Source organism: Labeo rohita, chromosome 9 (assembly GCF_022985175.1).
Source record: "Labeo rohita strain BAU-BD-2019 chromosome 9, IGBB_LRoh.1.0, whole genome shotgun sequence".
Lineage (NCBI taxonomy): Eukaryota > Metazoa > Chordata > Actinopteri > Cypriniformes > Cyprinidae > Labeo > Labeo rohita.
This window is the reverse complement of record NC_066877.1, coordinates 437,531-457,352: the sequence shown is the minus strand read 5'-3', so window position 1 is coordinate 457,352 and position 19,822 is coordinate 437,531. Positions and strand designations below refer to the sequence as shown.

General features: G+C 37.9%; 1 protein-coding gene across 1 annotated transcript in view; it reads right to left on the bottom strand.

Moving 5' to 3' along the window:
• The window catches only part of crfb1 (cytokine receptor family member b1), a 31,038-nt gene extending 12,142 nt beyond the window's left edge, over positions 1 to 18,896 (bottom strand). The window contains exons 1-3 of the mRNA XM_051119013.1: positions 18,731 to 18,896; positions 14,803 to 14,896; positions 14,438 to 14,558 (exon numbers count right to left, since the gene is read on the bottom strand). Coding sequence (XP_050974970.1) covers positions 14,438 to 14,558; positions 14,803 to 14,854 — 173 coding nt within the window. The 5' untranslated portion in view covers positions 14,855 to 14,896; positions 18,731 to 18,896. The remainder of the gene's footprint in view (positions 1 to 14,437; positions 14,559 to 14,802; positions 14,897 to 18,730) is intronic.
• Positions 18,897 to 19,822: the final 926 nt, after the last annotated feature.

The following is a 19,822-nucleotide window of genomic DNA, read 5'->3' as shown; positions in this document are numbered from 1 at the left end:
GGTATTTCAGCTCAAATGAATCAAATGGCTTAAAGGGGGCTCTCCATAACCCAGTAAGGACCACAGAGAGATCCCAAGAGAGGATGAGGTGCGACCTGGGAGGGTTAAGTCTCCTTGCACCTCTCAGGAATCTGACAATCCGGTAATGCTTTCCCAGGGATGTACCATCCACTGCATCATGATGTGCCACAATGGCAGCGACATACAGCTTTAAAGTGGAGGGGGACAGTCTTTTCCTGCAGGAAGGAAAGTCGAGCATCTCTGGGGGTCCTCTCGACAAGAGGAACACAACTCAGTGAACAGACCCCACTTCAAAGCATAGGCCTGCCTCGTCGAGGGTACTAGCTTAAGTGATAGTATCTATCATGGCCTGAAAAAAAGCCAGAGAGGTCTACCACATCCCGTCCAGAAGCCAGGCATGCAGGTTCCATAGAATGGGGTGCGGGTGCCAATTGTGCCCATCTCCTGAGAGCTGAACCACCTAAAGATGGAGTCACCATTCTCCAGGGAGGGTAAGCTGTCGTGAGAGCGCATCGGCTTCATGTTTGAGCTCTTCAGGAACATGAACAGCGCACAGTGATTTTTTTTAAGTGCGTCTGACTCCAGAGGAGGAGATGGCAGGCGAGTTGCGACAGGCATCAAAAGCAAACTCCCCCTTGATGGTTGATGTGTGCTAACGGTGTTGAATTGTCCATCCAGACAAGTACATGTTGCCTTGCAGCAGCAAATTAAATGCAGAGAGCAAGCAGTACTGCAAACAACTTGAGGCAATTGATGTGTCACTGCAGTTGAGGTCCTGTCCAGGACCCCAAAGCTGCATGCCCATTGCATACAGTGTCCCAGACCAGCCTCTTATGTAACAGGCCCGGTGGCATAACTGCAACTGACATATGCCTCAGGAGCCTCTGAATCTGCTTTAGCTGGACCTCTGTTGTGGCCCTGAAGGAATTCAGGCAGTTCAGCACTTACTGCGCATGTTTGTGAGACGTGCTGTCATGTTGACCAAATCCAGCTCTATACCAAGAAAAGAGATGCTCTGAATGAAGGAGTTTACTCTTTTCCCAGTTGACCTGAAGCCCCAGATGGCGAAGGTGCTGAAGCACTAGATCCCTGTGCTTGCACAACAGATCACGCGAGTGAACTAATTATAAGCCACTCGTCAAGATAGTTGAGGATCCGGACGCCCTTCTCCCATAGCAGTGACCGGGACCCCCCTCTAGTTTCATAAAACGCAAGGAGACAGGGACACCCTAAAGGGAAGGACTTTGTACTGATATGCTTGACCCTCGAAAGCAAACCATAGAAACAGTCTGTGTCAAGCTAGAATTGAGACATGAAAGTACATGTCCCTTCAGGTCTATAGCTGCAAACCAATCCTGGTGTCGGACTTAAGAATGTGCTTCTGCGTCAGTATCTTGAAGGGAAGCCTGTAAAGGGACCGGTCCAGAAATAGCTGAAACCCACCGTTCTTCTTGGGTGCAATAAAAAAGGGACTGTAAAATTCCCGCATTCATCTCGGCCAGAGGGATAGGTTCTGTTGCGTCTTTGGCCAAGAGGACCACTCCGTCTGGATAAATCAGCGAGACAGGTTGGGCAGTGCTAACTAAGCACATTTTAGTATTCGGTGCCCTGAGAAACGGGTTGTGCCCCCTTCCTGTGGCGAGCTCAACACCCCTGCTGAGGGGTATTTACCTCCTTTGATGTTTCTTGAGGGGGCGGAGCAGTTGATGAAGCCATAGAGAGGTGCTCTCAGCGATGGGCAGACACCAGAGCAAGATGTGTTTGATGGCCTTCCATCTGCTGCTGGACTGCCAAAAACTACTGGGCAAAGTATTCATCTCAACCAGGTTCTGCCAGAGATGGTGCTCCTGGACCACCATGGGGGACATCACCTGACCGAGGGACTATGCCATGACCAATGTTGGTTGCTGTATGCAATTCCTGCATCAACCCTGAGTTAGAACTACCGACTGAAATATAGCTGTTCAAATATATCTGGATTTTTGCTTTAATAACTCAGAAAATGTTGTCTGATCTTCATCTAAATCATAATTATAGGCAAAAAAATCTTATAATGGTTGCAATTTTCACAATCTTATTAAAGACACCAAGTAACCATTGACAGGGCAGGCTGGATAAAGTATGTGATCCTCTGTGATACGAATTCCTATTTGGAACTGAAATTATTCAACCCCCTTGACGTGCAAGACGTTTTGCTGCAGAGCAAAAAAAAAATCGTGAAAACAATTCAGCAAAGGTATCTGTACACCATTAAAGAAAGTTTATTAATACACATTTAAGTTATTCTGTGGAAGTTGATGAATAATGGAAAAAATAAATAAATAAAATTGGCTCTAAACGTTCATGTTCAAAATTATTCAACCCTCAAAAGTCCAAATTGGTGCAGAATCTTTAATTTCTTTAAATTCACCAATAAACACTGCTTGTTTAGAAGCTTCTGTCACATGTCTACTGCAATCTTGGCCCATTCCTTGCCTGAAAAAGCTTTCAGATCACTGATAATGTTTGGTTTTCACTTTGCCACTGCTTTCATCAAATTCAACCAAATATTTTCAAAGAGAATTAAATCTGGAGACTGAACAGACCACTCAAGAACATTCTATTAATAATCCCTGAACCAAGCATAAGTAGATCTGTATATATACTTTGGGATGACTGTCCTGCAGGAAAGTTCATTGATCATTAGTACAGTTTTTGCACCAAAGGCATCACAATTCTTGCTAAAATGGCCTGATACTTCAAAGAATCCATGATGTCCTTCATACTATCATTATTTTCACTTCATGCAACAGTAAAACACCCCCCGTAAACAGGACTGATCCACCTGTGGAGATGGTGGTCTTCTGCTTATGAGTTTTGTCATTTTTGCACCAGACGTTGCATATAGGGCTGGGAATCGAAAATCGATTCCAATTCCAGAATCAGATACTTAATTTCAGGAATCAGATATTTGTTGTAAAATTAAATTTTGATTCCGCCTATCGATCCCTTTGTGGGCTTTTTTTTTTTTTTCATCTGTGAGGATCCAAACTAGCGATCTGCCAGGACCTTGCTCGCTAATCTAAGTGCACCAAAGTTTGGCTACACTTGTGATCAGTGGCCTAAAGGCTAAGTATAATATTTATGATAAGCTAAACATGTTGCAAGAAAGGTGTCACCACCACCGTGACAAAAAATCACTTTATTTTAACAGATTGTTAAAGATTGCAAACACTATTCAAACACCAAAATAATTGTATTCCTAAATTACAATGATTCATCGGTTTCATTCAAAAATACGGTGACATATTCAGTTTTGTCGTGGCCACGAGAACTCACGGGAATGTGATACTATGTCATGGCCACGAGAAATTAATTTGTGGGAAAGTTATATTATGTAGTGTGAATGCAATGTGAATGACTTCCATTTCTCATGGCCACAACTTCTTCTGTTGAGGAAAGGACATATTTTTCTTGTGGCCGCAAGTTTAATGCGTAAACAAACCTGCGTGACCATAGTAACCCGGAATTATGAGAGGATTTATTAATATTTTATTTTTAATTAAAAAATGATTATTTTAATTATTATAACAATTAATACATTATTAAATTAGTATATTAACCACAGGCGATGTTGTCTATGCGTGATGTAGATAGCATTCAAAAGAAGTTTATCAAGAATAAATGTTACATAAGGTACATCAAATAAAATAAGCCTACAAGAATTATTAGCCTATTATTAATGAATTTTTTTTTTTTTTTTTTTTTGCATTTGTTTATATAAGTTTTTTCCTCCTTCATTTCGATCTCTTTACCTAACGTTCTGAATGTAAATGATAACCTACTGTAAATGCTCGACATACCAGTTATATTTTGATTATGCTATATGACTGGGATTTTTACTGGAATGCAATTTAATGGTTAAATATAACATATGTTTTATTTTATTTCACATAATTAATAATCTAACCTACTACAGTGTTTCATTGAGGAATGAATCATTCACATGGTTTCATTTGTAAATGAAAACACACTAATTTATCCTCACATTTGGGCATAAATACAATCATAATAGCAAAACTTTACTGGCATAATTGTCAGGCGTTTACAAAATATAGCCCTAACCAGTTATTAAAATAATAATATCCTAATAATAATAAAAAAAAATTATATAATAACTGGTTAAGGCTATATATATATATTTTTGTGTGTGTATTGCTTTACCTAATTAACGTTCTGTATATGCTAGTATTTGCTACCATATTGTGCAAATACTGTAAATTTCTAACAATTATGCCAATAAAGTTTTGACTTTATGATTGTACTTTTGCCCGTGTGTGAGGATAAATGAGCAAATGAAACAAATGAAACAAATTTACAAATGAAACTGACTCATTGCTCAACTAAACACTATAGTATTTACATAGGCTAGTCTATTAATAAGACAAAATAAAATAAAATATATGTTCAATTAAACTGCATTCCAGGAAAAAAGTCCCAGTCATATGCATACTCAAAGCATTACTGGCATGTCGAGCATTGCAATATGAATTGAAGGGGGGAAAAAACTAATATAAATGAATATAAAAATATGACCAATAATAATAGGCTAATAATAATAATAATAATGCGGAAAAAAGACAATCAGTTAGTAGACTTACAAGACTGTGGGATGGATACAAATGTTTTCTTGTAGGCCTATTTTATTTGATGTACTTTTCATCATAAACTTCTTTCTAATGCTGTTTACATTGCGCAAAGACAGCATTGCCTATTGGTTAATATATTCATTTAATAATGTATTCATTTATATAATAATTAATATAATAATTTCTTAATTCAAAATAAAATATCAATAAATCCATCTCTGATAATCCTGGGTTACTATGGTCACGCAAGTTTGTTTACACATTAAACTTGTAAATGACATAACATTGCGTAGCCACAACATAATGTGACATTCCCAATATGATGTTCCCACAAATTAATATCTTGTGGCCACGACATATTATGATGTTCCCACGAGTTAATATGTAGTGGCCACAACCAAAATAAGTGAACCGAACATGTGTCCTCTCAGTCACATATATAAACCTTTGATGTGTGCATTCACATCTGTGCAACGAATGATCACATCAGTGTGATTTGAACATTCAAACCTCCGTTTGCGCTGCCGCTGGCCTGAAGAGAGCAGCTGTCATGTATATGAATGAAACAGCTTCACAGTCTTTTCAACCACACAGTATAATTTCTAACATTCAAATAATCACAGAAGTACTGGGATAAATTTTATACTTCGGATTTGTACATTAGCAATCAAAATAGAGTAGCTAAATCACCTTTTGTAAGTAATTTGACACTTCAAATAAAGATTTTTTATTACACTGTGATGCCAGTAGGTGATGAAAAGGAGCTGTTAAAAACAAGTACATTTTCCTCAGTTGCTTTCTTCAACATCATCAAATATTTTCTGATACAATACATTTTAAGATAAGTGTGTCTCTACAAATTTTTAATGTCTTGTAAATCTTCATATAGCCTTAGACTTTCTAAAGTAGTAAAATTATTTCTTCTCTATAAGCTTGTCTATAGTTTTTGTATTAGCTACTCAAATTTCAGCACATGCATGGGTTAACTGTATGTATGTGTAACAACCTCAAGCTCATTCTGTTTTCAAATAGAGTATCTAAAAGTTTAACTGTTTTAAGAACAATTTTGTTTAAGTATTCAATTTTCTGCTTGTTATAACTTTGGCAGAACCAATGATAGTACTTCAGATTTGAAACAGTTAACCCTGCGTAATTCTAGTAATCCCTAAACCATGAGTAACCATGAATTCTAGTAATCCCTAAACCCAGCGTTTAAAAATGTTACAAAAGAAAAGTTCTTTAGGAAACAAAATCTAGAAATAAACAAAAATCTATCAATTGTTTTAAAAAAGGGAAACAAGAGTTTCAACATTGATTTGTTTTACAAACATTCCTCTTTAAAAAGAAAAAAATGTTTCAGCTGTAACGAAAGTCACCCACATTTGGTTTTTGACTACTGAAAATATGTACAATTTACTCATGGAGCCACATTGAAATCCTTACCATATTTACCATATAGCGCTTTAAAAATTAAGATTTCAAAACAAACGTTTGTTAAGAACTGAAATTTGAAAAGATATAAAAGATATACAGTAATGGCGAAAAATATCAGCACCCTTGCAATTCTGTCAGAAAATGCAACATTTCTCTCAGAAAATTGTTCCAATTGCAAATGTTCTGGTATTCATGTGCAAAAAAAACAAAACAAAACAAAACAAAACAAAACAAAACAAAAAACAGAGAAGAAAAGCCAAACTTTATAAAATTTCACACAGAACTCAAAAATGGACTGGACAAAATTATTGGCCCCTTGTCAAATTGTAAGACATATTTGCTTTTCAAGCATGTGATGTTCATGTAATTTGTATTTAGACACACCTGTGGCAAGTAACAAGTGTGGGTAATATAGTAATCACACTTGCAACCAGTTAAAATGGAGAAAAGTTGACTCAACCTTTGTAATGTGTGTCACACTTAGCATGGAGAAAAGAAAGAAGTGTAAAGAGTCGTCTGTGGTTTTGAGAGAAAAAAAACTGTGGGAAAACATGGACAATTTCAAGACTAGTCCTTCTCCAGGGATCTTAATGTTCCTTTGTCCGCTGTGCACCATATCATCAACAGGTTCACAGCCCATGGCACTGTAGCTAACCTCCCTGGACGTTAATGGAAGAGCAAAATTAATGAAAAATTACAACGAAGGACTGTTCGAACGGTGGATAAAGAACCCTGATTAACTTCCAAACAAATTCAAGCTGATCTGCAGACACAGGGTGCAACAGCGTCAGCTCGCACTATCAGTCATCATCTGAATGAAAAGAGACACTATGGTAGGAAGACCCAGGAGGACACCACTACTGACACAAAGACACAAAAAAGCAAAACTGTAGTTTGCCAAAACTTATATGACAAAACCACAATCCTTCTGGGAGAACATACTCTGGAGAGATGAGACAAAAATAGAGCTTTTTGGTAAAGGACATCATGGCACTGTTTACAGAAAAAGAAATGAGGCCTTTAAGGAAAAGAACACAGTCCCTACAGTCAAACATGATGGAGGTTCAAAGATGTTTTGGGTTTGCTTCGCTGCTTTTGGCACTGGATGCCTTGACTGTGTGAATGGTATCATGAAATCTGATGATTACCAAAGAATTTTGGGGTGCAACGTAGTGGCCAGTGTCAGAAAGCTGCATTTCCACCAGAGGTCATGGGTCTTCCAGCAGGACAATGACCCGAAACACACTTCAAAAAGCACTCAGAAATGGTTACAAACAAAGTTCTGAAATGGCCAGCAATGAGTACAGATCTGAATCCCATAGAACAGCTGTGAAGAGATCTCAAAACAGCAGTTGGGAGAAGGCATCCTTCAAATCTAAATGACCTGAAGCAGTTTGCAAAAGAAGAGTGGTCCAAAATTTCAGTAGAGAGGTGTAAGAAACTCATTCATGATTACAGGAAGCAAATGACTTTTGTTATGTATTTCCAAAGGGGGTGCTAACAAATATTGAGTTAAGGGTGCCAATAATTTTGTCCAGTTTTTTTTTTTTTAATTAGTTAAGTTCTTTTTATGAATTTGATTTGATCAGTAAAATTTAATTAAACAAGTAAAATGGATTTCAGAATTTGGTAATAAATAAATAAATACAGAATTTGAGAAATATACAACATAACATTCATAGGGCTCCTAAAATTAGATTGTGTTTAAATTATTTATTTAAATTATAGTTTCATGATTTTAATAATTTAGACATAAGGTTGGGCCGACAGACGATGCCATCATGCATCGCCGATGGCTGACAAATTTCACGATGTTGAGGCAGCACTGCTATCCCCCGGCATCGTGTTTGGAAAGAAAATTATGTGTTCTGCAGAACCCCTAAAGGCAATAAATGTGGATAATAAATAAGAGGAAAATATATATTTTAATACTTTCTCTTGCAGTTATATCATTCGGTAATTATACTGTATAGAAATTGTGGGCATCAGGGAACCGCTATTAATATGAATGCACGATCGCTTTTTACTTTCACTTTCATTTTCGAAACTCGTGATCACATGTACTCTGTGTACACTAAAGCAGCAGTACTTACCATACATTTTACAAGATTAGATGCTTGTCAGTGGTGCTCAGGACCTGCAAATCATCTGCCATCGTCCTCATCCATCTCTCCTTACTTTGTTTACATGGTCAGTGAAATTTTATATACAGTAATGTAAAAGGCTACCGCTAGCAAGCAGCTAACCATGTCCCTTCAGTGGCTCGCGTTATTTGTTTTCTGTGCCTTTCTCAATACAAACACAAAAAATATAACGGAATTTGGGTATAGTATATATTTCTAGTTTGTAGTGTATATTGCCGAGTATAAACTGTTAACCAAAAGTAATTAGAGAGAAGTTAAATGTTAGAATGTACAAAACCTCTGACTGTTAGAAGAGGCCTTCTGAAGCTCACAAAGGGGCTGCTCAGAGAAGAGCACGCAAACATCTCAACTAGCAACAGGAAGTGGTTACCAGCGCTTTAGACCACAAACCCAAGACCCACACCTGATACCTGACACATACATGTAATTTCTGCTCAGACACATACGCAGGAGGCATTTTATGCACCGCTTTAAAACAGAGATAAAGTATTTTTTTTAGTATTATAACCTTCTCTAGATTTTTATTTGAAAGAATTGGATTTAATCAAGCAAGAGGCCTGATCTGGGGGGAAAAAAAAATCTTAACCACTCTTAAGCACTGATCTGCTTGTCGAATCTCAGTTCTGGGTCAAACTTTTTTTTTTTTTTTTTTGTTTTGGGGTTTTTTAAGTTAGACTAACTATGGATCTAAATAAATCTCTGTCTCTACCTGGTTTGACTGAATCAGACTGTGAGCTAACCAGCTATTAACCTCTTTAAGACATGCCAAAAGTGACCTAAAAACACTATTCTCTCCTTGTTTTAAAGGGGATACATTTCTGTATCAACAGCACAAGTATGTAAATAAACAAGAAACAAATATGGACTAAAAAATGTTTTTGTGTGTGGAACTACTTCCTTTTGCTGTGGGTTGACATAGAGAAAGAATAATATTTAAATATTAAACAGTATACATAAAATAAGTTTAAATGACATATTTAACCCTTGTGCATCAATAAAAAAAAAATTACACATAGGTCCTTAGTGGACAAAAATGTCCATGTCAAAAAAATTGTCATAAAAATTTGAAGCTTGGGAGCACAGACTTAAGAACCATGGCAGATTATTGTTGAAGTAGAAAAAGTTTAAAAAGTGAAACCAAAAATAGTTATAGAGGTTTAAGTTTATGAAAATGAACAATGATTTTATATAAAATATATATTTTATGAAAAAATGGCACCATCTGGTAAAAAAAAGGCTAAAAAAATAATTTTGAAGCCTTGCCAACAGAATGAAAGTCTATTAATAAAATTTGCATCATTTTAAAGTTAAATGGCACTGTGATTAAAAATAACAGTTTAAATAAGTTTCAATGGGGAATTGAAATTTTTTTGTACAAAATAGATTTATTAAAAGAAATAGGGGTGAAATAGTAAAATTCCAATGAAAAACACACCTATGCAAAAATGCATGCACCTAGTAATAACACAGGCAACATGATCAAAACAAAAAAAAAGAGCAAAAATGTAAAAGGGTTAAATTATAATATAAATATATTTAAAATATAATTTGATTTTATTTAAATTATCTATTTAAACAAACAATTTAAATATTACACTTTTAAATATTTTGAAATCAAGTGTATACAGTTTACTTGAAGGTCGATTTGTCCTCTGATATTGTTTTGAGTGTTTTGAAAAGCAACTTATGAAATGTTTACTTGACTTGACTGAGGTATTATTAGCGAGGTGAACACAATGGATAAGATTAAAAAAAGAGACATACTTAACTGTTAGAGTGATATACTATAAACAATTTCTAGTGCAACTTCTGCATATTGATTATGTTACAGTGCTTGGTGTTTCCTTATAATAATGCATTACAATAATACAGCACTCCAGTCTCCTGGAGATAAAACACAAAATGCATTCAGTATTTCAAAATAGCACCAAACCATGAAGTTTACAGTAGTGAAAAAAACGTCTCGGTTACGTATGGTAACCCTCATTCCCTGATGGAGGGAATAGAGATGTTGTGTCGAGTGTACAACACTAGGGGTAACTCTTGGGAGCCCAAACACCTCTGACAACATTGAGAAAAGGCCAATGAAATTGGGTGTTCAGAAACTGCATAGCTGGTCACGCCCTGGACAGCTGGGTATAAATAGGCCAGTGTGGCATCTGCTCACTTGTTCTGTTCTGAGGAGTCGAGAGCACATCAACCCACTCAGAGGCAGTCCGGAGTTGTGGCATGAAGGACACAACGTCTCCGTTCCCTCCATCAGGGAATGAGGGTTACCATACGTAACCGACACTAGGGGTCCCTATACTAAACTTCACAATTGCTGGCCTGCGTCATGAGTGAATGAGGGCGTATATATCAACAAGCAAACGTGTGGAATAAATGCACCTCACCACTTCGTGACCTTCCCCTGAGAAAGGAGGTCCACTGCATACTGTCTTGGAAGCATCTGTTGTGACAACAATGCGTCTGGACACATGTTCAAAGGGCACCCCTGCCCGTAGAAACAAAATGTCTCCTCAAGGGCTGAACATTTTGCGACACAAAGGTGTGATGTACACACTATGTTTGCCTCTGCGCTACGCCCATCTCGGGACTCAGGTATGAAGCCAGTGCTGCAGCGATCTCATATGTATCAGGCCCAGCGACATGACCGCGGCTGAGGATGCCATGTGCCCCAGGAGCCTCTGGAAATATTTCAGGGGGGCCACTATTCTGAGTCTGAGTATTCTCACGCACTTCAGCACTGACTGTGCGCGGTCTTAGGAAAGACGTGCAGTCATAATGACCAAGTCCAGTTCTACACCGAGAAAAGAGATACTCTGTGCTAGGGAGAGTTTTTGCTCTTTTCCCAGTTGACCCGAAGTCCCAATCGAGCCAGGTGGTTGAGAACCACATCCTTGTGGGTGCAAACCAAATCTCGAGTTGTCGAGATAATTGAGAATGCATATGCCCACTTCCCTGAGAGAGGCAAGGGCAGCCTCCGCGACCATCGTGAAGACGCTGGGCAACAGGGATAGGCCGCAGGTGAGAACCCTGTACTAGTAAGCCCGGCCTTCTAAGGCAAACTGCAGGAACAACCTGTGTCTTTGAAGGATCGAGACATGAAAGTATGCATCCTTCAGGTCTATTGCCACAAACCAATATTAAGAGAATGTGAAAATGTGTTTGAAGGTTAACATTTTGAACAGGAGCTTGTAAAATCCTCAGATCTAAGATTGGTCTCCAAACTTAGTCCCTTCTTGGGTACAATGAAGTAGGAGCTGAAAAACCCCCTCTTCATCTCAGCTGAGGTGATAGACTTTATCGCACCCTTTCCCAGGAGGGTTGCGACTTCCGCTTGAAGCGGCTACTGTGGGGCCTCAGCAGTTCTTGCAGGGGGCGTCCCTGGCGACGAGCAGGCGGGGGTTGTCAGGGGTGCAGGGCTGGAGCCCGACCCACGCCAGAGGCAAGATATATCATGGCCTCTGCCTGCTTTTCTACCGTGAAAAACTGCTGTGCAAATTCTTCCATGGTGTCACCGAATAGACCAACCTAGGAAATGGGGCTTCGAGAAAGCAGACTTCTTAGCTTACCACATTTCCGCCAGGTTAAGCCACAGGTGGCACTCCTGAACCATCAAAGTGGACATCGCCCTTCCCAAAGCCTGCACCGCAACTTTCATAGCTCGGAGAGCGTAATCAGTCATTGAACACAGTTCCTGCAGCAGCTCTGGGTCGGGACCACCCTCGTGCAGATCTCATAACAACTTGGCCTGGTACACCCACAGGATGGCCATGGTGTGGAGGGCGAACGCAGCTTGTCTAGAAGCCGTGTAAGCCCTCGCCCAGAGAGAACTTACAGGCTCTGGAGCCTGCACCACAATTGCCCTCTCCACTTGGGGAACCTCCGTAAGCCCCCTCGCTGGACCCCTATCGAGGGTGGCGAAGGAGGAGGAGTTGGTATATCTCTCACTTCCTATTGCTCCCCATGGACGCACATCGCAGCAGCCTTGTACCCGGCTTCACGTAAAGCAGAACATGAACGATCAACGAGCGCTGCTTCAGTGTGAGCATGGCCCAACACTGAACACAATGATTGCGTCAATTCGGGGAGAGGTAAAGATGCAACCAGAAGGGCACGGAATGAAAGGCATGTTTATCAACACACAATCCCAACCGCGCCAGCTCTTTTAAGAGAACTGACTCTTTTAGGAGGAAGATTGCCGTTGAAGCACCCAGGGGAACTCTCACAACACTTATCTGTGTTTGAGAAGGGAGACACCGCTGCTTGTGCCATAGATACAATGACGAAGAGGTGAATGGTGCTGCTTCTCACAGAGAGACACTGCATTCGGCTCTGAAAAACAGAACAAGTGAGCTGGCCTATTTATACCCGGATGTCCGGGGTGTGGCCAGCTTTGCAAATTCTGCACACCCAATTTCACTGGGCTTTTCTCAATGTTGTCAGAGGTGTTTGGGCTCCCAAGAGTGACCCCTAGTGTCGTACACTCGGCACAACATCGGAGTGAACGACAGAAAGGGAACATATGGCTTCACCTGGGAAAAAAGGTTTTTAAATTGTAATAAAATAATTTGTAAAACTGTTAAACATCCATTATGTAATAGGTCTAATTCAGTGTATCAACAAGATACAGTACAGGCCGCAGTGTTCGCTTGAACTGATTTGCTGAAGGCAAAACAGAGCGATAACAGGTGAGTGCCAGCCAATGAGACTGCTATTTACACATTAGTATGCCCACTACCAAAGAAATTCTAACAGACTCTCAGAGAGTAGGACAAAGGTTGCCAACCAATCACAATCATGTGAGTGCATAGCAGGCACAGCTGTCCTCTGAGGGAAAAGTGCACTGAATGGGAGGTTAACTCTCCCCACCCATGTAGGCATGTTTCTCTGGATCGTAAAAGCCTAGAGAGGGAGTGACCAGTATAAATTGGTCCTGATAATATAACTGGGAGGGAATTTCATAAGTGGTACAGTGATGCCTCCTGACAAGGTGTTGAGTGATATGAAAGAGAAAGTGGTTGATTTTTGCTGATGTTGTTGTGCATATTTGCAATGTAACAAAACAATGTCCAAAAGTAATTCAATGTATGTAATAGAAGAAAATATGTTTTCCTGAGCCCTGACCTAAGCTCTAATGTTCCTATCTTGAAACAGTAGAAAGGCATGATATAAAATTGGTCAATAGTTTTAGAAGCATCAACCAAAAATGTGTGGTGGAAGATTGCTTCTAAAGAAAGATCTGGATGCTAGTAAATGCAGAAATCCAGATATTTTCAAAGGGTCCACAATGTTATTCTTGACACTAGATATTAAGAGGTACAAGAATTGTTTAATTGCATTCATTTTAAAGCACAAACAAACAAAATTTAGATGCTTTTGAAATGCTTAATTGAATGAACAACCAGTTTGCAAGTTAGGAGTACATGACTCACTGAACCAAAAACCGTACATTTCAGATATGAGTTTGAGTGTAAACAATGTTGAGATGTCCAGATTATGCGATGACATAAAAACTAATAAACAAACTTTGTGAACCCAATAACTGCAACAAACCATTTAAAAGAAATGGTTTGAATCTCCCATCACTTACTCTGAGACACATAATCACTGTATCATGAGCTACATGTGTGCAAATGATCACAGTTTAATGCTTTACTCTAAAACCTGAAGCACATTTATTTATTTATTCATTTATTACCAAGGAAAACATCTATATAAAATAAAAACTGTATGGTTTAACATTTATTCTATCATATTTGATGGTATGGAAAGGGTGTTAACAAGGAGTTAAGATATATTTGTTTGTATCAAACATAAAGGCACAGTGACAAATTCCTTCCCTGGTGTTAGAAGCGTTTATGCTTATGTTTTGCTAACTTTTTTCAGTGTCAACATAACCTTTTCCAGCTGTTTTAATAAGGGATGAGGAGGAAAAATCTACTTTGGTGTGTCAGTGTATATGAAATTAACTACCCACTCAACTGAGATGAACGGCCAGAAAAAAACTGCTCCCTGTTAATGCTAGATAACATGGAATTTAGTCGTGTATTTTGTCACTAAACACATCATTAGCGATTTAATTTCAGTTTTCAGTTGTGCAAAGAATGTGCCTTCGTCTGTCTTTCACAATATGGCAAGCGGAAAGGTTTTAACTACTTGTTGTAGAATTGTTTCCAAACATATTTGTTCTTAGAGAACACTCACCTTCGATTTAAATTGAAAACTGTCTGTGGAGGAGAATTTATTCCAGGGCTCCACTGTAAAATGTGCTTGAAGTTGTGAGACAATATTGTGAAGTTGACAGGAGCAGGTATTGTGTGAAGCACTAGAAAGAGAAAACCATAAGAGACATATGACACATAGCACAAACAATCAATGTGAAAAGAACTATGTCAAAATTGATCAGATTTTATTTATTTTCCAGATATATCCATGCTTATTTCCATTCCCAGCGCCAATGTCTCATCAAAACAACAAAATCTTTATCTTGCCTGATTTTTTTCTTGAATCAATCCTCGTTTTATCAATAGTTATTATAAAACATAATATAAATATATATATTTATATACCTGTAAAATAGAGAGACATGAGGAAAAGCTGCCCCATGTAAATGGTCGTCATTTTCAATGTTGTTCATAATTCACCAACAGCAACAACCTTACACTGAAATAAAAATACAAAACAGAAATGATTCAGACAGACCACCAATGACAGAAAAGAGGAACAAGGAGAAACCAAGAATTTTAAACAGTAAACAGTTCAAAAAGACCAATTAGGCCTTCAGGGCTCAACGCTAAGGATTTTTTCTACTGGCCCGCTCGGGCCAGTGGTTCAAATTTTTACTTGCCCGGTCAAAATTTTCACTGGCCCTACCACAAAAAAATTAAATAGTTGCTGTTATCATTGTTTTTGACTCATTTTATCTTTTATTTTAATAAATAAGCTTATATGACACCAAAATTTTACATACCAAATAAAATTATACAATTCTGGATTCCAATTTCGATACCACACCTAAACCTACTAGCCTAACTAAAGTCCAAACATTATTTGTTTGTTCAAAAAAATTGTAATTATTATTAATATTTTATTAAATATTATGAATATATAATATATATGAAAAGATGCTTTTTGGGAAAAACAGCAGAAGAACGCAAAAACTCAGTCTTTGCCAGCAGGTGGCGCTTATGGAATAAGAATGAAAGTACGTTTCTACGGTTACCGCTGTAAACAAAGCAGCGCCGTCCTTATGAACGCTACTTTAAATACATAATACATGAGCAAATGAAAAGAAAACGCCATGTAAACTTTTTTTAAACAGTCAGTTCCCCTCACAGGTACATTCACATAAACCACAGTTGCAGTATTTAGGATAATATTTCCAATATTTCGCTTATTGTGCACCGTGATCTTGTTCTGCCTGCTACAGTATTTTTTTCTCTTTGCGTTCGTCTTCAGCGTCTCTGGCCTCTGTTAAGGGATGTTTAAAGAGTTCGCAATATATCCACACACATGACATTTTGAAAGAAGATTGCATGCAGTTCGTGTGCAAGCCCAGAACAAGAGATCGGTTGAAATTACATATTCGTCAACTGTCCCGAGCGTCTTTAACGCTGGCCCCGGGCCATCGGGCACTCCTTATTGTCGAGCCCTGGGCCTTGTTCAGACTGCAAACATTTTTCCCTGATGGAAAAAACAGGCAAATAAAATAAAATAAAATAAAACAAATAAAGAGGTTTTTTGTTTGTTTTTTTTCAACTCTTTGATCTAAATCAGATTTTTAGAGATGCGTCTCAGTTTGGATGCTCCGGCTGCTTAAATTAGATTTCAAATTACCTTCAGCATCACTTTTATCACAAATCCTTGTATTGATCCCTAAACATATAAGACACTTCAACTGATTTCACACACTGCAGCCACACAACTGTGTTCAAACAACTAAGTGATTTTTGCATAAGTCATTTTAAAGGTCACTGAAGTGCCTTGAAATGAGTAGCGTTATACTCACTGATCTATATAATGACGGGATTGCTTATTGTGTACTAAACTGCTGTCAGGCAGTGAAGCAGCCACCTTACTAATATTCACTACCAACAGAGAGCACCATTAACTGACAGCCAAAACACTGACCTAAAATGACCCGAGTTGAAGTGTCAGTCACACAGGATTCATTTTTAAGATATGTGTATGTAAATTAATTTTTACTTCAGGTGATATCTGCAGTGTTTATGGTCCTTTTGGACAAGGATAAGTGATATACTGAAATTGTTTAGGTGAGTATGTGAGGTAACTGAGGCCATGCAAAATATATTTCTTTATGTACGTAATTACACAGGAAATATTAACCATGAAGATATATCTGGTATTAGTTTCTCAAATTGTGAAATTCGAGGGGGGACGGCGTTTCACTTCCACCTGGTTAGTTTTTTTGGAAATGAAAGTGATTTCTACTGATGAACTGATGAAGACGAGTGACATTTTTTAATGATTATAAAGGGAGTTGCAAACGTACATTTTAGGAACAATTGGCTGATTCTGCTCCATTTCGTCTACGAAAATAGTTTCAAACAAAGTTCCAGGTAAGCTGCTGTGCATCTCCAAGCAAACACAGTGTTTAGCTAATCAGGCCAATGACAATTACTAATCATTCTCTCTCTTTTTTTTTTTTTTTTTTTTTTTTTGCCAGAATTGCAGGTGCCGTTGAGAGAAAATATGAAATAAGTTGTTAATACATGTTATTATGGATTTTAAAGGGTTTTATAATTACATACATCCAAAAAGTAATCTAAAGTTACCATTATTAAATTAATAAATGCATATTTGGATTAATATATTTTCTCCCAACAAAATCAAAGTAATGTCATGTACTCCAATAAATTTTTCCATCTTCCAAGCTAGTGAGCTAGCAAATCAGTAAGGGTTGAGACAACAAAAATAATGATACTACTTTATAGATTGTAACTAACATTGTTTATGCAATTTTATTAGTATTCCTCACCTGAAAAAGCTTTTAGATCACTGATAATGTTTGGTTTTTACTTTGCCACTGCTTTCTTTAAAATTCAACCAAATATTTTCAATGAGAATTAAATCTAGAGAATGAACAGACCACTAAAGAACATTCTGTGACTGATCCCTGAACCAAGCACAAGTACATCTGATTGTATACTGTATGTAGTCTTTGCAACAAAGGCATCTCAGTTCTTGTCAAAATGGCCTGATACTTCAAAGAATCCATGATGTCCTTCAACCGGTCATGATTTCCACTTCCTGTTACAGTAAAACAACCCCATAACAGGACTGATCCACCTCCAAGTTTGATGATGAAGATGGTGTTCTTCTGCTTATAAGTTTTGCCTTTTTTGCACCAGACATACCATTGATCCATTGGCCAAAAAGGTTCCAGTTTGGTCACATCACCCCATAAAACACCACAGGTCAATCCAAATGAATTTTAGCATGTTCAGGTCTGTCTTTTTGTTCATCTTGGTCAAGAGTGGCATTCGGTAAGATGCCATACTTGAAGGCCATACTTGTCCAGTGTAATTCTTATACACAGCATTAAAATGTTTTTTCCTTCTTTCCTCAAACATTTTATGATATTGTGCTTTTTCTTCAACATCCTCAAAGGTTTTCTGGTAAAAATAATATGTAAAATAATAATATGTAAAAAAAATATATATATTCTTCTCTATAGCTTCCCTATGGCTTTTGTAAGAGCTCTGTTGACTTTGTCATATTAGCTTCTCAACTTCAGCACATGCATGGGCTAACTGTATATATGTGTAATAAGCTAATTCTGTTTAACAAACAGAGTTTCTAATGGTTTGTGTTTTAAGATAACTTTGTTCCCCACCATACAAACAAGTGACTAAAAAACAGCAATGATAAATAGGGGTTGAATAATTATGACATAGCTGTGTTATTAAAAAAATCCTAGAACTCAAAAATATTATATTATATATTGACATTATCACTTTTAATATGCCAGTAATCTGTTATAGATGCAATTTTTATAGTCACCACTACTACACCATGATGACTGACAAGATCTGTACACAGAAGATAAAAAACTGTAGATATACTTAAAAATGAACGTCTCAACATGGCTTTTTGAAAATGTACCACGTAGCACCATGGTATTCTTTTAAGTACAATGTATCACGTAAAATCATTGTATGTCGATATTACGCAGTACATTTTAAACAACTATAGTACTTATACAGTACTATCACTGTACCACAGTACCGCCATATTGCTTTAAAAAAGCTAACTAAACAGAAAGTGTTAAACACCATATGAATAAACCGTGTGAAACACAGATTGCATAGCGTTAAAGCAAACTGTATTTACCCCATATACGTTGCCTTTGCAAATTAATGAACTTGTATTAAACAATGAATTACTTTGTGCGACGTGTGAAACAATATTCAAGTGAAATGTAACAAGTGCTTCTGAACACTCATTTAAAGAGTTAAAAAAAGTTATTCACAGTACCTGTCAATCCGTGATGTTATATCCTATCCTTTTATCAACGTGAGCACACATTATTCAGGTGTAATACATTCGTAGCTGAACAAACGTTTCAGGGAGTTCCCAATTCTGCTTTCCCAACGTCATTACTGAAAAACACGTGCTCCAGTAGTTCAGTAACAGGCAGAAACGGATCACGTGATGTTCACTGACAAGTAAACGAAAAACAAATAGGTTACTTGTGTGTAAGCAAACTAAATTAGCTCACCTATTATAGACGCAGACTCTATATGAGTCTATTTTTTTCTTAGTTTTGTATACCTTTGTTTAATATCAAGAAACAGCTTAAAATTAGGTCAGCACAAACGATGCCCGGTGTTACAATGTAATTATGGATAACCATTCACTTTAAATTATACGTGAATTTTAACACGTAAACAACGCATCAAACACATACTGATTATGCACTGTTTTCGCATAAAAGATCGACGCGGAAATGCAGATATGATATATGGCGCGTGAGCATGCCAAAATCCAGCTGTCCTTATGGTGGGTGAATGGTGCCAACACTAAGCGCCCAACTGACCGAACAAAGGGAACCCCGGAGTATGACGTAAGAGAGAACCCGTGGTGAATCAAACGTCCAATAGGGAACAAACAAGGGACCGGGAACAAAAACTAATATATTAGTCATCAGGTGCCATGTTCAATATAGCTCCATTTTAGAGATCTCTAATCGGTTATATAGTAGAAGTTATTACGCACGATGGTCGCGTCCGGTTGTTTGCGCAGCCCTAGTGCTAGTTAAGACCCTTGTTTGGTGTTGTTAATAGCAGCTTTCTGGAACCTGCTGAGATGGTGCTGTCTTCCCTTTTGGGTTTATAGTTTGACAGCCCACTGCTGGTGATTCTGGCAGTTGCATTATCCCTGTCCTAGAGCCGTCTATCTGAGGATAGCCGAGTGTTAGCTCGGTGATCGCTCCCCTTTCTATGGTTTCTAAGTAGCGGTCTCTTTGAGCTCTTAGCAAGGTAAGTGCTGTCTCCCCTGCCTGGGATGTAGGTAGACAGCCCATTCTTTGTGGTCAGGTCAATCTTGGTTGGTTCCCCTTTTCTGTTA